This window comes from Corvus kubaryi, unplaced genomic scaffold (assembly GCF_017639235.1).
Source record: "Corvus kubaryi isolate FWS band 111438036 unplaced genomic scaffold, C.kubaryi_AGA036_p1.0 37396, whole genome shotgun sequence".
Lineage (NCBI taxonomy): Eukaryota > Metazoa > Chordata > Aves > Passeriformes > Corvidae > Corvus > Corvus kubaryi.
The window spans coordinates 23,992,206-24,015,868 of NW_024581135.1; the positions used below are offsets into that span (position 1 = coordinate 23,992,206).

The 23,663-nt window shown below is 36.0% G+C and overlaps 2 protein-coding genes across 4 annotated transcripts in view; one reads left to right on the forward strand and one right to left on the reverse strand.

The window, feature by feature from the left end:
- Positions 1-20,081, forward strand: part of ITGA4 (integrin subunit alpha 4) — a 35,201-nt gene extending 15,120 nt beyond the window's left edge. The window contains exons 12-28 of the mRNA XM_042040551.1: positions 276-366; positions 1,708-1,753; positions 2,123-2,277; positions 3,607-3,761; positions 6,880-7,029; positions 8,304-8,380; positions 10,632-10,782; positions 11,492-11,590; positions 12,032-12,111; positions 12,458-12,544; positions 13,138-13,228; positions 13,913-14,020; positions 14,282-14,401; positions 15,882-16,001; positions 16,515-16,613; positions 16,824-16,943; positions 17,823-20,081. Of these exons, the coding sequence (XP_041896485.1) occupies positions 276-366; positions 1,708-1,753; positions 2,123-2,277; positions 3,607-3,761; positions 6,880-7,029; positions 8,304-8,380; positions 10,632-10,782; positions 11,492-11,590; positions 12,032-12,111; positions 12,458-12,544; positions 13,138-13,228; positions 13,913-14,020; positions 14,282-14,401; positions 15,882-16,001; positions 16,515-16,613; positions 16,824-16,943; positions 17,823-17,915 (1,842 nt within the window). The 3' untranslated portion in view covers positions 17,916-20,081. The remainder of the gene's footprint in view (positions 1-275; positions 367-1,707; positions 1,754-2,122; positions 2,278-3,606; positions 3,762-6,879; positions 7,030-8,303; positions 8,381-10,631; positions 10,783-11,491; positions 11,591-12,031; positions 12,112-12,457; positions 12,545-13,137; positions 13,229-13,912; positions 14,021-14,281; positions 14,402-15,881; positions 16,002-16,514; positions 16,614-16,823; positions 16,944-17,822) is intronic.
- CERKL (ceramide kinase like) overlaps positions 19,752-23,663 on the reverse strand; it is a 52,491-nt gene continuing 48,579 nt past the window's right edge. For all 3 annotated transcript variants that reach the window (XM_042040552.1, XM_042040554.1, XM_042040555.1), the window contains exons 12-13: positions 22,334-22,509; positions 19,752-21,501 (exon numbers count right to left, since the gene is read on the reverse strand). In XM_042040552.1, coding sequence (XP_041896486.1) covers positions 21,420-21,501; positions 22,334-22,509 — 258 coding nt within the window. In that variant the 3' untranslated portion in view covers positions 19,752-21,419. The remainder of the gene's footprint in view (positions 21,502-22,333; positions 22,510-23,663) is intronic.

The following is a 23,663-nucleotide window of genomic DNA, read 5'->3' on the forward strand; positions in this document are numbered from 1 at the left end:
AAAAGACTTCAGAAAATTTTTACATGGTCTGTGATTTCCAGTCATAACATAACCTGTAAGAGTGAAAAAAATTGTTTTGGGGGGCTTTAGACAAGGTTTATGGGATTTTACATATTCAGTAATTGAGGAATGTTATTTTCAGGGTTATACTTTCACAGTTAAGTCCATAACTGCATTCAGCAGCAGGTTTGTTGTGCTAACATTTTTCACTGGAAATTGTAACTCAGAGATTAGTTTTCCAAGAATAATTTTCTCTTTTACCTTTTTCTTCTCAGAGAATACAAGGACAAGAAGTCAGTAATTCTTTAAGCATGTTTGGACAATCCATATCAAGTGGCATTGATGTAGATAACAATGGTTATCAAGGTAAATTAAACAATTTTGTTTATTTTTCATTTTTTAAAGAATATAAATTCATAGGGAACAACCCTACTGTGCTACTTGATACTTTTAACAAAAGCAGAATCTGTTATTGAGATGACATGTCACATCTCATATTTTAGGAAGAAAAAAGAAGAGGTAAAGCTGAGGCCAAGAAGTCAGTTTTTACGGTCATCTAACTATTATTTAAGGCCTGATAACAATGTAATAGTATGATCATAGTGCACAAAGAGGAAGAGAAATGTGATTTATATTTTTAAAGTAGCCATCTCATCTGATAATGTCACAGTGAGCTGGTTTGGGCACTGGAAGCGTGTTTGTTGTCCAGACTGGTGTGCTAACCTAAATATATTGCTGGCCTTCCCAGAGTCTGGATTTTGACAGGAGTCATGGGCTCCTTGACTCTGAGTGAACAACACTTTAACCTCACATAGGGCTCATGGCTGTGAATTAAGACCATTGTGGTGTTCTTGTGGCCATGACAAAGTAATGTTAATTTGGTGTAAAACAGCTTCACTTTTTCCAAGTATATATTAATTGCTTTTTACATTTCATCAAAACATTTTGACATTTTGCAGACAAGCGTGATGTCAGGGCAGGTATGTCTGTCTGGCTCTTGTGGATGTAAAAGCACAAGGTTACCATGAATTGTGTGTCGTATATTTGGCTCTGTCCACAGAAATGTTATCCAGGTTAATTTGTAATGCTGGGCTAAAAGGTAAGTTACAAGTAGTTTGCTGTCAGGTCAGCTGTTGGTCTAATCTGGAAGTCACATCCTCAGGCCCTTACAGTCATCTGACAATTTACTTTCGCTACCTCATTTGAGAGGTATATGTACTGTCTATATTTATTTCCTTCTTGCACGATTAGGTGTCAGTCTGGAGTAAAGTAAATACTTTTTTCTATCTCTCTCTATGTATAATTTCATACATAAATAGAGATAAGCAGTTCTGCTTTATATATATATATATATATATAAAAAACAATGTGCATGTATAGCAATATTGAATATCTGGATGGAGAAGAAGGCAAGTATCTCCTATTTAGCTGAATTGTCCTTCAGTATCAACCACCTAAACTGCTTTTCTTTGATTAAGAAATCAAATCATCACATTATCAATATCTGCAAGTCCAGGAAATTAGCATGCATCATTAATGGACAGTGGACAAGTATTTGAGGAACTTTGAGTATTAGCATACCCCTTTTAATAAAAAAAGGGAAAATGGTGTTTTTATGACCAAAAGGTGAATATGCTATAACGTGCTTGTACCTGACAAGTAATTCCTGTTGACAAATTGTGCTTATTGATATTTTTTTTTGTGCAGATGTAGCCGTTGGTGCATTTTTCTCTGATTCTGCTGTGGTGTTGAGGTGAGATTGCTCCATTTCAGTGCTTTTGAAGACCATATAATCTAACTCAATTTTTTAAGTGCAATTTAATAAAACTCAGTAGTGTAATTTAACCTCATTATATTCTTGATGTCTTGAACTTCAGTCATTAGGCTCTAGAAGGCTCTACAAATGAAACATTTAAATAAACACCTTGAAAAAATGAAAATATCATTCTGAAACTTACTGAGACAAAAAATAATGTACATAGAACAATTTGAAACTATCTGAAAAATGCAGATAACTTCAAAATTATAATTCTAAAATATAAAAATAGATTGTCAGAGATGGTTAGTTTTTGCAGCTATTTCTGGCCACTATTTGTGAACACTTACTCTTTTCTATTCGTAGAACAAAACCAGTGATAATTGTTGAAGCTTCTTTAAAACATTCTAATTCAATAAATCGAACTAACTTAGACTGCATGGAAAATGAGCAGCCTGCCACCTGTATGAATTTGAAGATATGCTTTACCTATAGTGGACGAGAGGTTCCTGGTTATATTGGTAAGCTACTGGAAGAAAAAGCCAGTATATGTATTCATTTTAAATGTACCTATTTACAGAATAATGCTACTGGTATTTATTAGACCATTAATCTAAGTTCAGTATAAAATGAAAAGCTGAAAACTTTTTTTATGTCATGATTACCCTATAACATCAAGCCATTATGCTTCTGTTCAGTTTAGAATAACTTACATCTACTTTGAGAGACAGCAGCATTAAAAGGGTGATATTTAGGTGTCCTCTAACAGCAGTCCTCCCAGGCATGGACCAAACCAGATGGGACTCCTGTGGGATGCTGTCTTCAGCTTAGCAATAGAGAGAAGACATTCCTTCATAAACCAGCTCAAGCAGCTGATCATGCAATTGTGGGACATTATGTGAAACAGAGGGAGTTCCACCAAGATTACTGAAAAATAAATCTTGTATTATATTTTATATAATGCATGTTTTGCTCTTGGCAAAACCAGGTATTGCTAGAGGCAATATCTATCAGAGGGAATATTAATGGAGAATTAATTTAAAATAATTTACTGTCTAAATTTGACTGTATTGCCTGAGTGATTTTAACCTACTTGTCATGTGCTATTTGTAAACTGCAAACAGCCCTGCAAGTACATGGTATATAAAATTAAATTGCTTAACTCTTCCGTGTGAGAACATTCAATAACCTTTGGGAGCATGTTACAGAGAACATATGCATTGATGACCTGTAAAGTTGTCTTTTGATCTTTATCAGATCTTTTGAAGCTCATATTCCTTTTGAAAGGTGAGCAGTCAGACTGGGTCACCCTTGCTGGACTTTTACATAAGACTTTTTAACTTAAAAAAGAACTAGTAGAAACTGTAGATAACCTAACTCTTGGCAAAAATTTAGATGTTATAGATTTGTAATGCTCTGAAACTTGCTTGCAACTTGTTATCATAGCAATTCATACTAACTTAAATAGAAAAAACAGTGAAGTTAAACAGTATTTGTCAGTGTGTGTTGACTTAACTGTTGTAATTTACTGTCTGCCCTGTAACTAACTGAAGTGGGTTTTCTATAAACAGATTTTGGTAGAAAACTATGAATACAACCTGATAAACTATCCCTGATACTAAAGCATGTATCAGGGAACAGCCATGAAGCAATCAATTTTCAGGGTACTAGAAGTTTTTGTTTCATATGGATTTATGTCAGAGCATTTTTAAGCAGAGCATTTTAAAATGGATGTTACAGAACATACTTATGGAAGTGAGTCAGAAATTGTAATTTCTACCATAAATTCATTAAAATTGTAACACTTAAAGATTTTACAACCTTTACTTTCCCTGGGTTTTATTTTGTAGTATTGCTTTATAATCTGAGTGTTGACGTGAACAGAAAAGAGGATACACAAGCAAGATTTTATTTTTCCTCCAATGGAACATATGATACAATCTCAGGAAAAGTAAAGATTTACAGCAGTATTACTGCCTGCAAAGATCATCCAGCATTTATGAGGGTAATGTAGTTTTCAGTATGTATTGTCCTGTAAATCCTTTGTTCTCCTTTGAAAAGCAGACCTGCTATAAAAGGACCTATTCTGTTTTCAACTACATCACATCATTTTGGAAGTAAAATATTTGTATTCAGATCTTCTACAGTTAATACGTTGTAATTCTGATGCTTTTTCTGGGGAAGTCAGTGGGTCTGCCATCTCTTACATTGGTGACAACATGCATTATAATAATAATAACCACAGTGATGAAGTTGGACCATGAGCATTTTTGAAATTTTTTTCATCATTTTTATGGATGACAGATCACACATAGATTGAGGTTGGTTTGGAGCAACCAAGAAGGTATGATATAACATGCATATTCTGCTGAATGTTTCTGATGGAACTTTCCTATGTACTGCTTAATGCAATATCTTAAAACTTGTTATTTTTGTGTTTTGTCATTTGTAACTATTTCAAAGAACACGTGTATGGTCTTGCTCCTGTTTTTATTGTGAGCAGATAAGGTAGACTTGGCTAAAAAAGAAAGAACCCACTCCTGATCTACAGGAAGTGAAATGAAGACCGTTGCTAGAAAAGTCTGTAGTTCAAGGTTTATAGTGTGGTGTGCTTTGTGAATTTGCTGCAAGGAGCCAAATGCTAGCAGGGTGTGAAGAAGAGAACTTGCTTGGGCTTGCTTGATTTTTTTTTCCTTCAAGGAATGCAGCCCTCCCCCATAATCTGAAGGTGGAAATGGGGTAGGAAGATCACTTATGAGAGTTCCACAAATGAATTTAGAGCTGAACAATATGAAGAATGTGCACTGTGCTGAAAAAGTGATCTCTCTACTTCTCTGCTTACAAACGTGAAACCTGCACAGATATGTCTTTCTCCTGGACCAGATTAGTAGTGAATGTGGTTACAGTTCTCCCTCTGTGATGGTGCAGAGACAACTTTGCTGTAGAAAAACCTGCTGATAGCAGTGCTTCAGAAGAGAAGCCACCGAGATAGAAGGTCTGCCAGAGCAATGGGCACAGCAGGAGGCAGTTGGAGACCTGCAGGGTGTTGGCCGGGGAGGCCTGTATCAACACCAGGATTAGATGGCACCAGCTGCTGGGTTGACTGTTGGTTTCTGCAGAAGTAGAGTTTGATCCAACAGCCACCATCCTTTGAAGCTGAGTATGGTACTGACCCAGAAGTAAGTTAGTAAGAATCTAGTCAGTAAGATCTTAACTGCCAAAGTAGTCTCAAAGTCACTGTTGCCCTGGAGGGTATGAACTGTTGTGTTCATGCTTGATGTATCACTCTGAGAGATGAATGAGGGACTTGTCTTGAAAGTGGAAAAAAAACCCAATAATCAGGACAAGGATATAGTATTTTTAAGGCCATTCAATGAACAAGAAAAAGCTAGTCACTTGTATTCTATCAAACATCTTAGAAGCTTGTCTTCCAAAACAAAAATTTTGGAAAAACTTCGAAGCCCTAAACCACAACTAACAATAAAAATTAGTGGACACAAAGGAACCATATTTTATTAAACTCAGAAAAAATAGACTTATCTCCTGTCAGACCTTGTTTAAGGGGGAGGAGAGAGGGAGTATTTAGATGTAAAGGGGAAATAAGGGCAATAAAATAATGGACTAGTTTGCCTAGACTTTTCTTAAAAATCCTCAAGGTAGCAATTCTGTGACCTTTTGAAGCAAACATCTATCAGGGTGAATGGTGCAGTTGATCCTGTACAAAGGCTGGAAAATAAATTTAATTTTCTACAGCTACAAAAAAACCTGCAGGGAAATATTCTTCCATGTATTTTTCTTCTTCCTTGGTTTCACTTACTTTTTGTTTATGACACCATTAGAAGCAAATTCTTCATCATAAAGCTTCAGGATAGAAAGGAAAGTTTATGTTACCTACTGGAAAATTGCCCAGATGGATCTCAACTGATAGTTGCACCTAAGTGAATGTTGCTTGCAGGAGCAATGGCAAATTGCCACTTACTTTGTAAGAGTTCTGTAAACTAAGAGAGATGTGATTGACAGCTGACCTTGTACAGATTGCTGTACCAGCATTAGCAGGTATTTGTGTAGGAGGAAGGAATTGATTTGCTCCATCACTTCCTATACTCCCTCATTAGTATTTTTTTTCCTCCATAGAATTCAATTTTCTTTTTAATTCTTAATTAATAGCATTATAAGCATCTCCTTCCACCCACTGAGGTTTCTGTGCTTGTATGAAGCTCCTAAAGTTAAGTAAGTGTGAATGTCTGTCAAGTACAGTCCTTGCAAGAGACAATATAAATTTTATGTATTTTGAGTAAAGGCTAATTAATAGCTAATTAGTATAATGGAAGTAATATAAAGCAGATGCAGAGAAGACCTTGTGGAAAATTATTGTGAGTTACATAATACGGGATTTGGCCAGTACAAGCTTGCAGGTAAGAATTAAAATAGTGGCCATGTGGAAGGACAATCAGTCTCTGTCTATCCCCTAGACTTAGGCAGTAATTTAATCAGGTTTGTTACTGTTGGTGCTTCAAGCTGTTCAGTTTTCACAAGTAGGTAGTTTGGATTCTGATCTGAACATTGCTATGCAGGCAAGGCTTCAAGTACAAGTAGTCATTTATTGAGGACTTCAATCTTTTTAATACAGAATGGGAAATAAAGAGGCAGAAAAATAAAATGCAGTCATGACCTGATTTAGTGGTACTGTGGGAGAACTCATTTTGATTTCATTCATAAATACCCATGGAGTTTGTCTGGCCATATTCCACTGGTTGACTTTCTCCATTTTAGCCAACTTTGCCTATTTTTCTACTTGGGCAGTGCAGCATTTCATAGGTGTGTGAGGCGGGATTATTGACAGAAGTAGGCTCACTATTCAATAAGTTTTCTCCTCTTGGAAGAATCATCTATTCTGAAATGCCTGATGCTGTCATTGAACATATTATGCTTTTATGCATTTCTGATTGCCTCCTTCAGCAACAAAGATGTCTGGAAAAGTATATGAGCCATATGGAATTATTTTACATATGAAAAATAAGCGTTGCTGTTTTAGTGAGTTCTAGGCAGCCTTATAATTTTAAAACATAAGCATACATGTTTTGTCTTATATGATTAACTCATTAGGTTTCCAATTTTCATAGAAAGATGTAAGGGATATCTTGACTCCTGTACATGTTGAAGCAAGTTATCATCTGGGGCATCATATTCTACAGAAAAGAGATGCTCAAGAATTTCCACCACTTCAACCTGTTCTTCAACGCAGGAAAGAAAAAGATGTTATAAAAAGCAAGGTTAGTGTATGAGTTCTCTAAAATAATAACCTTTGCAGAACTTGTATACAATCTGTATTATGATTTTAAAATAAAAAAGGTATGTGCAGAGAACTTGCATGTAGTATGTGTGTAGTACTATATGCCTCAGAACACACATGTATGAAATTCACTCTTTGAATATCCAGTCTTTTTCAACAGAATGAGTCTCTTTCCAATATAAAGTTATACTTTAAAATTATTTCTGTGTTAAAAACACAATAGTGTGTTGGTATTGACCTTGAAGTGTTTGAAGTGTTGATGTTGCTGGAATATTAGTTCTGTGAAGGTATTGCAGGTTTTCAAACACGAAGTTTGTGAGGGGAAAGAAAGAGTGTGTTCTGTATCCTTCAGTAAGTATGAAATTAACCTGTTTTCCCCCAAAAAAACCCAGCTTATTAAGAGACTTTGACTTTAGCGAAAGTCCGAGTGTGCTGAATTTTTAATTTTTCACAAATAGTTAGCTCCCCAGGAAAGTGGTCAGAGCACCAAGCCTGTCTGAGTTCCAGAAGCATTTGGACAATGCTCTCACGTATGGGCTGTGACTCTTGGGGATTCCCTGTGCAGGGCCAGGAGCTGGACTCCGTGATCCTGATGGGTCCCTTCCAACTCAGCTTTCTCTGTGATTTGTGTAACTGAGATACAGTTGGCCATAAGAACTCCTGAGATACGTAAAAGCTTCTTTTAAAATGGCGTGCTTTGACTTCTTGTTTTCATTCAAAATTCTGTTTTAGAAACCTCAAACTTATAGAGCCAGAAAGAGGGTGGTGTTGAATACAGTGACATAAATGTACTCTGTAACATATTGATAGCCAAGGCATGGACACCTGCAACTCATGGTGTCTCTACTCTCATCAAACCTTACTAACTATGATAAGTAAAGGCTGTGTAATGAAATTAGTGCAAAAATTAGTGTGCTGTATCATAGGAGAAACTGCACAGACATCAGTTCTGGATCTTCTAAAACATTCTGCCCCCTTTATGTACTGCTGTAAAAAATTGTCTGAACATACACCCACAGGTTTAACTGTGAGAGACAGTCTGGAAAGCCTCTTCACTGTTACTCTGGATGCACAGAATGTGTTTGGAAAATGGAAAATCATAGCCTGATTGAATTGTATGTTAGGAGTAAGAGCTATTAGAGACTTCCTGATCCTTAGTTACTAGGTGATGGGTTTCTTTCTTTGGAAATACTGTTACTCACTATAGGAAGCATAAGACACTGAAGTGCCTTTTTTTTAATTTGGCTTTTACAGTTTATTTTTGCAAGATTTTGCTCCCAAGAAAATTGTTCGGCTGACTTGAGAGTTTCTGGAAAAGTTGTTTTTCCAAAGTAAGTATAACGTAGGTTTCATTTTTTTGGACAAGATCCAGTAAGATTTTATCTTAATTATTCCTTACTCTTTTGTAAATAAATAACAATAATTTGCAAAAGTAGACTATGGACTCCCTAAGAAAATACAAGAAGAAAAGTTGTGCTTAATTGAAGACTATCTTTAAATCAGAAATCTTCCAGGAAATGTAACAGAAATATATATAATTGAAGAACTGTTATGGCATAATTAGAAGATTTTACAGCTCATAAAATACATCTTCACAAAAACATAAATTTGTGCTCTACACTTCATGTATAACTGGGCTAAGATAACGCTGCATAGTGCATACTCAATATGCAGACATTGTAACTATTGGCAAATTGACAAGTTATTGGTTATTTCTGCTGCTCTTTCTGGAGATACTGTATGAAGTCTCAATCAACAGTATAAAACTGAAGATGTCATATTCTTAAGCAGAAGAGCCATTTAACTGTTTCAAGTTGTATTTTATCATCACAACTTTTTCTTTATTTCAAAGTAAAAAATACAGGTAGTTGGTGTGCAAAAAGAGGAATTGTACCTGTTTTAAATCCCAGACACTTAGATATTTTACATGTGACCTGGATTTCTTGTCATTCATCACTTTTAAAGTTGCTTCTACTTAAATCAAAATACTAGGTTGAACAACCTAAAATGGCATCAAAAGACACTGACAGTCACATAATGCAGACTAATCACACCTGTATAATCCTTAGCAAAAACTTTGTCATCTTCATAGATTTCAGAGTAAGATGAGTATTTTTCTCCCTACTTTAATACCTAGCCTGTTGCACGAGTCTTAAGCCCTTTCATTTTCTTAGGCTGGATGGTTATTTTATTTAAACACTCATAAACTTTTCAGAAAGAATGATTGTGCAGAATTTTCGTTTGTGACATTAGCAATGCAGTTTTTTAAGTACTTTGAAGCTCTAAGAAAGGAAAACAGATTACAATATACCTGCTTGACATTAGGCACCAGTAGCAGATTTGTGGTGTGAATAAATAGTCTAAATATCTTGATAAAGTGTTAAGTATCACCTTTAATTACCTTGTGCCCCTGGAATCTCAATTAAAAACTAGTTAGCTGTGAAGCGATAATTTATTTTGTCTAGACAGAATGCATTCATTATCCTTGAAGAGCAAAGCAAACACCTTTGGTTTTAAAAGAATGAAATCAAATAGGGATGGCAATGCAATGCTTTATTTACTGAGTAACAAGTCTTCATGCATACACTATCGTGTTTTGTTTAAATTGCTTCGATTTTGGCCTGCTCTGTAAATTTCTAGTCTGCATCATGCATTTTTTAATGAAGAATGAAATATGATTACCAGGGAAAAGCTTTAGTTCAAGCTTTGTTGTAGTCCCAGATGTGCACCTGGTACTTTTGTGTACTTGTGTGTTAAGCTGGGAGGCATCTTTGTGACAGCATATTGTTAATGAGCTTGGCTTTAATGCATGTAAGAGGAGTGACTGGTGGGTATATAAGTAGTAAAACAACGTCCAAATTTAACCTAAAGTTGACAAGCTACCGAAATGTTAACATTGTGTTTTTCTTTAATTTGCTTTTGTCTTGGAACCTATCTGCTTAGGCAGTGCTTTTGCCTTCTGTTGCTTTTATAAGTGCCAGCTTCTTTCCCAAAGGTGTTCAGTGACTAATGCTTTGGTTTCGAGCCAGAATATCTGATAAATGTCTATTTCTAGGCACCCTTTCTACAAGTCTTAATTAAACTTTAATGTCAAGCTGAAGTTTACTTTTAGCCCCTGATAGGGTGTCTGTACTTGTAACGTGATTATAGAACATTACATAGATCATAAAATAGGCATGTTTACTATGCCCCTTTTCATATTAGCTCAATCCCAGATCTGGAGTGCAAAGAGTGAATGTTGAAATAATGTGTGAAAATACTGTAGCAGTGGTACATTGCTATTCTGGCCTGTAAAGGAAAGGACTGATCTCGTAAAGGCCAAAAGCCCAACTGACTGATGACAATTTTCTTGCCCTCTCATTAAGCAGGTCAAGCTTTTAGAGGTGCAGTGCTGCAGTTTACCATCATACAACTAGTATTGTACCTTAGTTACAGAATTGAGTAAAACCTTCCCCTTACATCTCCAGCTGGGCTTTGTCTGAACCAACTGAAATTACCTAAAAGAGCAGTGGGGGAAAAGCTTTGCATACAGGCTATGTCTAGAATTACTTTCCATTTATATTATGGTAATTATTTTTATAGGCCTCATGATAAGAAAACATACCTTGGTGTTGGAAGTGTGAAGACTTTATTGTTGAACATTTCTCTGCTTAATGTTGGAGATGATGCGTATGAAACTGTCCTTCACATTCAGATCCCTAAAGGTCTTTATTACATTCGAGTTTTAGAATTGGTAAGGAAAAAATCTCTCAAACAGTAATCCTTTGATATTTTTCTTTTTCAGCCAGGCATTTTTCAAATTATGTTTATGAATTGTTGAGTTTCTTCAGCTACTGAACTTACATCCCTTCATCAAAAGCTGCCAAAACACCAGTTTTTAAGTTCTTAGACTTCTAGCTACCTAAATCAAGTGCAATTTAATCAATACAGGTGACTTCCATAATTTCAGTAACAACTAAAATAATTTTTAAAAATGTTTTAAAATTATTTCAGGGTGTTACGGCTGGTTTTTGGCTGATGATCATGTTTTCAGTGATCACAAAGATCTCATGGAATCTGCTTTTTCCCAAATACACAGGCTTATAAAAAGTCATAAACCTAATTGGGCTCTATTTCTGCCTTTTAAAAATAACTGTTTGCCTTGTAAAACAATCCCCCAGGTCCACCTTTGTGAGGTTGGCTTTTCATGTGGGTGGGTTGAGATCTGCTGCATGTGCCTTAGGTTTGGTAAAAGCAAGAAGCAGATGAAGTAACTGATACAATAATCAATATAATCTGTTATGTTAAAGTGGTGATGGGTGTCCTGGATATTGGCATCAGTGAAATAACACCTGGTTCAGGAGAATACAAAGCACCCAATTTTAGTGTGTACATGTAAATTGAAATGTCCGGAAAAAAAACCTTTTTTCTTTTAATCATTAGTAATTTGTCCTTTATTTTAGGAAGAAAAACAGATACACTGTGCAGTATTAGATAAAGAAATTAATGCAGTGACACTTGAGTGCAGTGTTGGCTATTTATATGTAGATCACGACTCAAAGGTAAGCTATAAATGAAGTTCCTAGATTTAAAAAAACCCTGAATACGTTATGAGGATTTTCATGGGGGAAAAACCCCTTTTTTTCTGAATCTCTTCGTCATTCCAAACTAACATCTTTTACCATGTTGGTATCTGTATCTCTCCTGTTCCTTTTAAAATGAGTTGCTTAAACACTCCCTGCAATAATTCCTTAAGGGACAACAATGTTTGCAAGATGCATCGACTGATTGTGCTTGGCTTCTAGACAAGTGAGCTGACTAATGCTATGGACATATGTGTTAGGTCAATAGAAAGGGAGTAGAAGACACAAAAAGCAAGTATTTTCTTAGTTCTGAATTTTTTAGGGCAGGAAATTCTAAATGAGTTTAATAAGATACTTGAACTGAAACTGTGTCAAGGTGCACTATCATTTAATATAAGGAAAATTTTATTTGTTCTACAGCTGGATTATAGTTTCCTCTTGGATGCAAGCTCGTTAACCAGAGCAGAGGAGGACCTCAACATCATCATTAATGCTACCTGGTAAAGTCTAATAAAAATTGAATGAATGAGAAATACTACTAGCTTTGGAAAACAAATAAAGGAACACTGGAAAGGCTTAGCAAAGCATGATTGCAAGAAAGTACATTGGTTGCAAATCTGTAGAGACAGAGAAATTACCAAGAAAAATAGGTGATAGATATTTAAATAATGAGCAGGTTTCTGCCTGTAAAAAATGTGGGGGGCTTTAGTGCCTGACATGTAGTTACCAATTAAATATTTTTATTTTAATAAGCTGAAAGGTCTGTTTAGCATTTGTTTACAGAAAGAGTGCACAGCATATGATGATACCTTCAATACAGATTTTTCTCACTTTGCATTTTTGTAGTAAAAATGAAGATGGGAACATGTTGCTGGATAACATGCTGACTTTACCTATACCTCTAAAATATGAGATTGAGTTAAATACTCATGGGTAAGTCACCTGTTGGTATACCTGCACGTCCGTACAACTGTTGTCTTGTTACTATTCTAAATTCACAAAGTTTTTAAGCAGAAGTGTGACATAGCTGACAAAATCCTGGGACTGCTCAGCTCAGCTATCCTGCACTCTGACCCAGACACTTGTAAGAGTTTGTTTCCCCTATTGTAAGATGAGACCATTGGTATCTATGGTGCTTCAGATTTGTTCCTTAACAGACTTAATGTTTTTTAAAAAGTGGAGTATTTTTTATAGAAAGATGTATTTAATAAGAGCATAGCAGAGCCTCAGATTCCTTGCTTAACATGAACCATACTCTGGTTTTCTTGTGGGACATTCATGGAGCGTAGTTTTGGGTGAGGATTATGACTTTTTGTGATTCATCTGCCTTTTTGAGAGGAAAGAATAAAAATGTGGAGGGTTTCTATTCCAAAGGCAGATGATGTCTACCCTGTGTTCCTAGATTTACTTAAAAGCAAACTTGGGTATTTTCTTACAACTAATCTTACTGGAGGCAGCATGGAGCAGAAAGTTATGCTAATGATATATAGCAATTCTGTTTATTAACAATTTCTAAATTGCTGTAGGTTTGTGTCACCAACCTCATTTCTTTATGGAGCAGAAGGGAAAGATTCACCAGTTACATGTATGAAGGAAAATATCAACTTCACTTTCCATGTAAGAGTTTTCCTTTGTAAACCCCGTCATCCTTGTTTTGAGGGTTAATGTTTAGTGTATCTAATGACAGTCTAGACAGTCAGTAAGGAAACTTTTAAGAGTACAAGGGCACCATGAGTTACTTTTGTGCATTAGTGATGGGAAGTTGCTGTTAATCCCTCTTAGAACACATTTTTTGGCCTGGAAAATCTTCCACTGAATCATCAGAGAAAAAATTCTTAACACAAGCAGGATTGAAAGTGGTAGAGCAGTCCTGACTTGCCCCTTTTTCCTTTCAGAAACAATTTGAAAGGAATTATGGTAAGAAAAACGAATTAGGAGCTTCTTATAAGAGTATCTATAGCATCAAATTTGTCTCCAGTGGATTAAAAGCAGGAGTTTGGACATAGATCTCTCCTAGTTCCTTTTGCATACTCCCTGGCAGGCAGTCTGTATGACCTCAGGTACTCATCACAGATTAGCACTTCTTACTCATCAGCTTTGGAGGAGTGAAGGGTGCAGTAAGCCCACAGAATGAATGAGCAAAATGTTAACACTCCTAGCACAATCCACTTTCATGACAGCATAACAGACCAGCTGCTACCCCATTCTGTGAAGTTTTATGTATTTATAGATGTATATTTTTGTTTGTTGAATAGGTACTGTTGAAGCTTTAACTGTGTAACTCTACCTCTTCCCCACAAGGTTATCAGTGCAGGACCAAGCATGTCTCCAAACACCAGCTTAGAGATAATGATACCGAATGCTTTTCCACCCAGGGACTCCAAATTATTCAACCCACTGGATATCAAGGTAAGCAAAGGTTACTTAATGTATTACTAGCTGTATAACTCTGTGAAAAAGAGAAGCAGAACAAAGTCAGCTAGGTACTTAGTCTGTGTTTGATTTGCTAGCCATGGTGAAGCAGAGTGAACAAGGATAGGATCATCTTCAGCCCCAAGTGTTTCAGAATTCTGGAAATAAAATTTACATTTTTTTTAACCTTTCAGAAATCTTTATTCTGATTTTAATCTGATACTTAAATTCTAATAATGACGTTATATTTATTTCCAGACAACAGCTGGACACTGCTCCTATAATAAATATCCCAGAAACTGTAACACAGCAGAAAATAATGAAAACATATTAAAGGATGTCATCACTTTCTTTTCAAAGCCTACTAAGAGGCACATGGTAAGGTCTGTCTTTTGGCATCAGTGGGAAATGACTGTATGAATGAGCCTTGTACAAGAGTGTATCTTATATAATAAGGTCACCAGAGCCATCTTCCAAGGATGTGTGGTGAGACCTGTGATAAGTTCAGGGTAGTCATAAGTGACTTCAGTGAATGGGGTGAGAACTGAGCTGAGAAAGTTGATTAATGACACATTGCTGAAGCCAGGGTGGATGGCAGGCACCTACAAAGAGCTGCCAAAGGGGTATGGAACTGAGTGAGTGGGCAAACAGAATGGCAGAGGAAATTCAGTAACAAATAGAAAATGATGCATCAGGGAAAAACAGGCTTTATTTTAATTACGTGAAGTATGCAGATCAAATATTGATTGTCTTTTCCACATCAAAACAGTGCTATCAAATATAACTAACAGGAGCTAGGTAAAAAAACCCCAAAAGAGTACTCGTGGTGGAAGTTCTTCCTGACAGGTGTTATGAATGTTAGAAATAACTGAATTCCAAGGAAGACTATACAAGTTAATGGCACTGGAAGTCAATAAGAATTACAAAATATATGGAAACCATTTTTGGCTGGGAAGCTATTAAAAATATTTGGGAGGCTGGGAGAGTACCATACATGCCTGGCCTGCTCCAGCTCATCCCTCTGTTCCTGCTCACAGACCTTGCTGGAGATCAGACCCTTGACTACAAAGTCCAAACCAGAACTGCTGTTTTAGCATTGCATTGCTGAGGGTTTGTCCTCATAGAGATCTGTTTCCTGCACCTTGTCTTTGATAAAGTACAATGTTGTTTAATCTGTCATCTTTAAAAAAAAACAAGAACAAAAACTAAAACAAAAAACCAACAAAAAAACCCCAAACCCAAGAAAAAAACCAAAACCACCCATTTTTTAAATATGTTAATTGGGGACTTTTAAGTAAGTGCATTACAGGGAATATCAGACAATGATTGAGATACACCTTGCACTAGAATATCCAATCAGTACATCAGCATGGTAGCCTTGGATAAAGAATAATGATAAAGATTTAATAAACATAATCATGTACAGCCTTGTGGTTTTGTCTTCTCCAAAGCTCTGTGAAGTGTGCTAGTTGTCAGTGTACAAATGTAAGGATCAACCAATTACACTGTTTGTACTGGATAGCATAGAGTCATTTATCATTATTGATAAAAGCTAATTTGAAATAAATGTGTAAAAATAAACCTTAAACATATAAAAAAATTATGACGCTTGTTCTTTTCCAGTCTTAAAATAATCGAATTTTTGAGAAAAATGATTTGTTTTGTATAACAACTAGGCTGGTCTCTTGCTACTGTGCCTTTAACACCACAGGAATAACAGGGATGGATGACAACCTCGAGTTATACCCTGAGTTTTCAATAATAAACATGAATCTTTTTGTTTTGGTCAGTTCCTGATTGTCTTTATAATCTTAGCACTAAAGTTGATTAAGTTTTAGTCTTTCCCTCCCTTGTACAGTACTGCATGAAGAACGACAGCCTGTGCTTACAAATACACTGCAAGCTGGGAAACATGGAAAGTGGAAAAGAAGCGACTGTTCAGTTGCATCTGGAGGCTACTCCTTTACTTTTAGAAATGGTAACACATGCATTTTTCATACTTGAGGGGAATATTTCAAGGCATATTTGCAGTATTCCCTGCATATAAATTCTAGGTGTTAGTATTTGTTTTCTAACAGTGAAACATGATTCAAACATGATTAAATCTTTTAGGTTTTAACCTATTTTATGTTGCCAATGCTAAGGCTTAAGGTGATGTATGAAAAACAAAAATATGTATTTTAGTTTGTCACATTATGGTGTGCATTGCTTTCCCTATTCTGGCTGGGTTATATAGGATGGGGATTTAATTTCAACTCATAATTGTATTTTTCTAAGAAAAGCAGTGTGGATGTGGACTTAAGTAAAATCCAACCTGGCTTCATTCCAGCTTCTGGAACTAATTCGTTTTGTGCTCAGAAAAAGGCACCATTGTGTGTTTGTGTGAAATTGTGGTTATGGCAGCAGCTGTGTTACCATTTTTGCTGGGCAGGAATCAATGTGTTTAAATTATTTTTTAAAAGATAGAATTTTTTTTTTTTTTTTTAATCAGGATGATGCATCAGTATTGAAGTTTGAAGTGAGAGCAAGAGCCTGGCCAGAAAAAAATGCAAAAGTTATTGAACTACATAAGGACAAGCAAGCTGCATATGTAAGAATTCTCTTACGAATTTGTGATAAACATGTTGAAGTAGAAAAACCAACAGGGATTAAAATTGTAGAATCCTATACATACCTATACACAGGCAATGACTAGAGTGTTAATTACATGAAAATTTAATTAATTTTCATAGGTTTTTTTACTATCTTTTACGGGAAAAAAGCCCAACAGTTAACACTAAGCTTATTTTCTGTTTTTCAGGTCTATCTGGAAGGAGTGCACCACCAAAAGCCAAAATACCATGTTACTTTGCTAATTATTACCCTAGGCTTGATAGTTGGTGTTACCTTGTTTTTGGTTCTTTCATTTATATTATGGAAGGTAGGTTTTCAGTATTTCTTAGTTGCTCTCAAGTCAGGAATTCACACTATTGAAGGATTTTTGGATCTGGGTTAAAGCAGGTTAAATAATAAATAACGTTTAATTATGATCTGTCTTTTCTAAAGAAAGAAATTCCTCTTGTAACTTGGGGTTTTTAAAAAGTATTTCTCTGGGTTTTTTTCATTTCACCTTCTGCATATTCTACATTTTCTATTACTCAATATCACAGTCCCTTTACAATGTTTTATGTGGCATCTCATGTTTGCAAATGATTTATGTAATTTAATGATATCAAATGGATCATTTTTGTGGGATGGTGCTCCACATTTAATGTCACTTGACACATGATGACTGGTAGTTTAAAACATGGTTTCATACCAGTATAAAATGTTTAAGATTTCAAACTGCAACATAAATACTAAAAAAATTCTGTGCATAAGTAAAAGAGAAAACTAATAAGAATGCAGCTCCTCTGACAAGTGATTAAGAGATTGTTAACTTCTTTACCTACATGGAGACTTTCTCTATCCATCATTTTTACATGGACATGTAGAAATGAAATAAATTGAACAGGAAAGTTTTATTACCATTTCACATTTTCAAAAGTACTGAATTCTGTGGACTGTTAAAGTTCACAAGCCTAAGTCTTTACTCCGTGCAGGAGAGCATTAGCCTCCCAAAAAGTAACAGAAGAAAAAGCAAACCTGCTTTTTTGATGGATGAGTAACACTTGATTACTTGGTATGACAAAGCACTGATAAATACCATACTTCATAAATGCCACATATATGCATTTTTGTTTTAATTATTCTTTTATATGGTTTTGATTTGATAACAAAGATTTGCTGACAACAGATTATGACAAATTATGTATTTCAGATTGGCTTTTTCAAAAGGAAATACAAACCAGTCCCTCAAGACACGAACAGAAGAGACAGCTGGAGTTTTAAAAGTGGGAACAAAAATGACTAAGAAGCCAAATAAATGTTTGATTTTAAAATGAAGAAATTAAAATTCAGGTTAATTCACAGGAGAAACAATCTAGGCCTTGAGCTCACTTGCTCTTACAAAACATGCTTTATTTCCTTGAACTGTGTGGAGGATACACCTTACAGTACTGTTGTTCTAATATCAAAATAGTAAACCAGTCTGTTCTGAGGTCTCACAGTAATATTTGAAATGCCATATATATAGATCTGGTTTCAAACAGACAGAAGAACACTAAAGATAAAGAGAAGAATTACTTACCAGAAAGAAAGTAAAAATTTTTGGCCAATCCTGGAAAGTCTGATCTCAAGCACATTAGCATGAGTTATTCTATTAATTTTAAAGTTTCAATAATATTTTGAGCAGGCGTTCAAGAAGAAATCCTCTCTCATCTTGCTTTGGCATTTTACCAAGGGTAGATTAGCTTAAACCAGCAGGACTGTAAACAGAATGCACAGACATAGAAAATGGTTCTCAGAAGCTCTGGGCTTCTGCAGGTCACCATGTAAGCTTTGGCTTCACAGGCACAGCCACATCACTGAAGACTCAGACACCCAGGCACGACAGAACCAGGAAAGCCAAAGGTGGATTCAGAGCAGGGAATTGTGTGGGGTAGCCTGGAGATGCAGCTGTAGAAAGATTAACATATTGGAGATCATAATCTGTAGCCATCTTTAACATGGTACTTGGAAGCATGACAGAATTACTTGTTCCATCCTTTCCTCAGATAGTGCTGCCATAAGGCTTGGGACTTCTCCAGTGAATTATTTCTATGTGGGTTTTTTTTAAAGCAAGTATTTATTTTTATTTATTTGAAGATTTTTCTATAGTACTTATAATAGTATTTAGTGCTGGCATTCTTCCAGAACCTGAAAAAAGAGACAGGCTTCAGCTGACAAAACAGAGACACATACCCAAAAGACTCCAACTGCAATGGGCCAAATTTTGCCTTTAGCTGTGCCACCCTTTACCTGAAAGTACTTAATAAGGAAGTCACTTGGAGAGCCAGCTTGGGTTCCTGGGAAGGTGTCAGATAAATACCATCCAAACAGGCACCCTCAGCAGCCACTCAGTGGAAAGGCAAATGACTGAACAGAAACATGGATCAAACCACTGCTCTGCTACTCCAGGAAGCTTCTTCAGCTAGCTAAGTTTGCACTGCCACCTAGCTTTGGTGAAACAGCACAAGCCAGGGAAAAAAACCTTCCTTTGCTCCCCAGAAGAGCTGGAGAATGTACACCTTCTTCAAGAACTGAATCTCTTGCAGCAGAAGGACAGAGTATGGCCCTGAGGCCAGGCCTTGGATGTCTTTCTGAACTGCAGAGAGAAAGGAATGTCATCTGTACAAATGCTTTGAAGCTGCATCACCCTCTGGGAATTAGCCTGAAACTCAAACCCACAGAGAGTGCCTTCAGCAAGCGCTTCTGCTAAGAGAGTGCTTGGTGCCATAAAAGCCATGTTGCCCATGGATTCCAAAGGTATTTGGGACCATTTTGTAACTTCCTTTCACTTCATTTTATGCCAAAGATGTGGATCACTCCAAAGTATGTTTTCCTCTAATAGCTACAGTGCAAGGACAAATGAATGTGCATATATTTTTTTAAAAAGTCAAAGTATGTCAAGAATGAAATACTTTCTTGCAAGTCTATGAAACTGTACCAAAAAATGCTTACCTTCCACATGGCTTTAGTGAATTTTTGCACTTTAACCAAAAAACCTTTGAACAGAAATTAGTTTGACATTACAGCATACTGTGAAAAATATACCTCAAATACTGGAAGAAGCATTCACGTTCTTTTGAGTACAAGCAATGCAAGGAAGTGAAACCAAAGCATTTTATTTATCTTTGAAATAGTTTACATGTCAGTACATGTGATCATGATGCCTTGGAAATTGTACACTTTCTATTCAGATCTGATTGTTAACATGTAAATGTTGGCTACCTGTTCTTAGGATATGAAGCAAAATTATGAAGCTTTTATAAACCAGGTCGACAAAAAATGAATGTACAATGTCCTGATGGTGGCAAGATTATAAAGTATTATTCGATTACATTTTATTAAAAACCCAAACAAGTTAACATGAATGCTGTTTGTTCTCCAAGTTCAATTATTTTGTTAAATTTCATTTAATAAATAACATTTAAATCTACTAAATGGTGCTGGAATGCCTTTTTAGACAGCTTTAAGAAGCTTAGTTTGAATTGCCTTAGCATGTTAAAAATATTTGATGGGATAGAGTATGAATTTTAACTGGAGACTGGTCCCTGTGACTTTGACAACAGGTAACAGTTTGAGTCTAGGAGCCAAATCTTCATCTGCAGTACTTAAGGTGCAGTACTTTGTCCTGTGTATTTATCACAGATGAGAATTTTTCACAAAAAGTATTTAAAATCACAGTAGCTATAGATCTCTTGTAAAGGTTTAAGCCCTTGACTTAGCACCATCATACAAGGACTGGATTTCACATTACCCTTGAGTGCTTCCTGAAGAAAGCACCTGAAACAATTCATTCTTGCCCTGAAAAAATTCAGCTTTCACACCATTATTTGTGCTCTGCCTTCTGAACGATTCCTAGATCAGTGACCAGGAGAACATTCATTATCCATGGTCCTGCAGACTGAAAAACATACTCTGCTACTTTTCAACTCAAAGGAAGCCAGTTGCCAGAAAAATATAGTCTTAATTTGCTGTCCTCTGAAATTATTGTATTCAATATTAAGTAAGTTACCAAAAAAACCACTCAAAAATTGTGTTTATACCCTATAGGGAAATTATAAAAACTTAAGTCAACTCCGAATTATTTATCATAACTTTAGTCTCAGCAACAACAAAAACTATGCTGAATAACATTTCAGTTCTAAGATAGAGAAAATATTAATTTTATACAAAGAGCAGTTTTTAAAATACATTTTAACAAAGGAAAGCTGTATAAGACATCAGCATATTCTCTTAGATTATTTGACTAGAAACATTTTGAGAGCACAAGTATTAAGGCAATATTAAAAATTGTAACTAGAAGTACTTGATTAAAAAAATAAATGCAAAATAAATTAATTTTTATTTTGCCACGACTCTTCAACTAGAGCTGGTGAGTAGAGGTATGGTTCTTCCCTGTTCTGAACTGAGTTACCTGACAACGTGGATAGCAGCAGCAGGCTTAGAAGTATCTCATTCTAAAAAAATCTAGACTATAATGAAAACCAAACTTTTTTCTATTCTGATGGACACTCCTCTAATCCCAAATTTGTAAGAGACCAATATAATCAATTTTGTTAAAGCCTAACAGCTCCTATACAGTTAAATACTGTAATATCATTTAATAAGAATAAAAATATATCATTTAATAAGAATTTAAACCCAGAACTTGAACAAACATCCCAATCAAGCTTCTGCTACAACTGACATCAGTACAAGTCCAGCACATTGGAAGGCTGTGCATAGAGGTGAGAATAGGATTCTTTATTACAGAATTTCCAGTGTGTCCCTTCTATATGCAGTTGCATGTTGCTTGGGAACTCTCCAGGTCATCAGTGTTCACTCCATAGAGATCAATAAGTTGAGGATGCACCCTGTGAAGCAAGGAAATCAAACTTTATCAATCAAACTTCATCAACTTTTGCAATGGGTGTGCTGCTCTTTGAGGTTGGGGAGGAGAACAAATATGTATGAGCTTTTATATGGAAATAAATCAGAGTGAATTACATTTTGGCAATTCCTATAGGATCATCTTTAGAAGAATATATTATGTATCCTACAACATGATCTACCTTTTATTTCACATACCAGACTTACTCTGAGCTGTGTGCCTTCAGCTAACCCTGTGTGCATTGCAGAAAAATGAGCCACTGCCCCCTTAATTCCACGGGTAATCCTCCCATTTCCTATGTATTTGTAGTCTCGTTCTTAGATGCTGGAGACTACAGAGACTATTCTCAAGCAGCATTAAGTTTTCCTCAGTTGAAGAACTACATGTTTTTCTTAACCTTACACATGCTGCTTTTCCAAGTAGCAATCCCTGTCCCAAAAGGAGCTCCTTATGGAGACACATTATATACATCTGTTCTCCTCCAAGAATTGAAAGGGTAAAGTAACAGGAAAGAAGAAAGAAGAAGCAGTAAAGTAACAAGAAAGAAAACTGGAGTGGAAGCTGATGGAGGACCAGGATGGAAAGGCCATGTGAGTTATAACAAACCTTTCCAAAGCTGAGCACAAGGCAACCAGGCAGAGGCCCAAACAATGGCAGAAGGGCCAGACCCTGCAGTGCACAGCAGCTCTATTGTAGGAGCATTAAGAACACCTAACTTTGGTGCCATCTGTGCTCTACAGAGATGTAACACATCTAAGATTGCAGCACTACTCTGTTATGGGTATATGGTCCTTAAATGGGATATTTGACTTTACCGAATGTGAACTTCTGATGCTTCTTTCATTAAGTCTCCATCTATATTCCAAGGGTAATTTCCTTCTGCAGAGGCAGCATTCAGACGCGTATTTTCCTTGGCATCAGGTCCACTTTTAAGCCTTGGTTGTACTTTTAGTTCTTGAACTGTGTAGGTCTCAACAAAGGGAAAATTGAACTAAACCAAACACAGATAGACATTAAATGAAGATGAAAGCTATAGGTGGCAGCTTAGAACAAAACGGGTTACTTGAAATTTAAAAACTGGCTTTTTTTTTTTTTGTTCTAAGTGGGAACATTTAACTCAAGCTTTGACCACATGAGCCATTATATATTCCAGCTAGCATTTACAGACTAACGTGGTGTTTTTTCCTAAATAGTGCCTCAGAAAAAAAACGGTAGTGTTCCATTTGTATTCCCATATTGGACTCGATCAATCTGCAGGTAAGGGGGTATATTTTGCACATATCAAATATGTGAAAGTCCAAGCAGATTTTTTCCTGTGCTCTGTTCATCATTACCAGTAATCTTGTCCAAAACCAGGCTACTTAGAATTCTAGTAAATGGTTGTCTTAAGCTTAAAGGACAGCCCACATCTCCTTGTCTGATTTGTAACTACAAAGGCAGACAGAAAAGCAAGGCCTTCTTCCAAAAGCATAACTGGAAAGTTTAAACGATTTCCTCAATTCAGCCATTAGTGCTGTCACCTGGAATTGTCACCCATCTCTTCCCCAAACTCCCTGACTGGAGATGAATTCAAACCCAAACCTTCCTGATAAAATGATTTCACACAATCCCAGAACATTTGAATGAGTACCAGTGTCCTTGGGCCATGCAGTGGGTCTTTAGACAGCAATAAGGTCTGTGTTTGAATGCTTCGTTTTTCTCTTCCAAGACAGAATAATGACAATTTAGAAAAGCAGTTCTGCAAACATTCATAACTAGATGGAATGCATCCCTGCTAAAAATCAATGCTCACAACCTACTGCCACCAGCACAGCATGCTGTGAGCTGCTGAAATTAGCAACTTTACCAATTTCTGACAAAGTTACATGATGCTGCCCCAGTTGCACATTCTTGATCTCTGTACTACACAAAATTCAGCCAGCATGCGTTTCCTTATTGTGATGAAAGGGCTTTACACCCATAAAACTATGGTACAACACAAACACAATTTAAACCACAACAGATGGACTGAAATAGGCTAATCTGTATTAGTCTAGTGATTTAAAAAAAGAAAAAAAAATCAGATAAAAAGGGGCTAATGTATTCTGACAGGAAGCTAAGTCTCCTTATGAGGATGCTAACATTAACTCTTGCAGCTTGTCTACT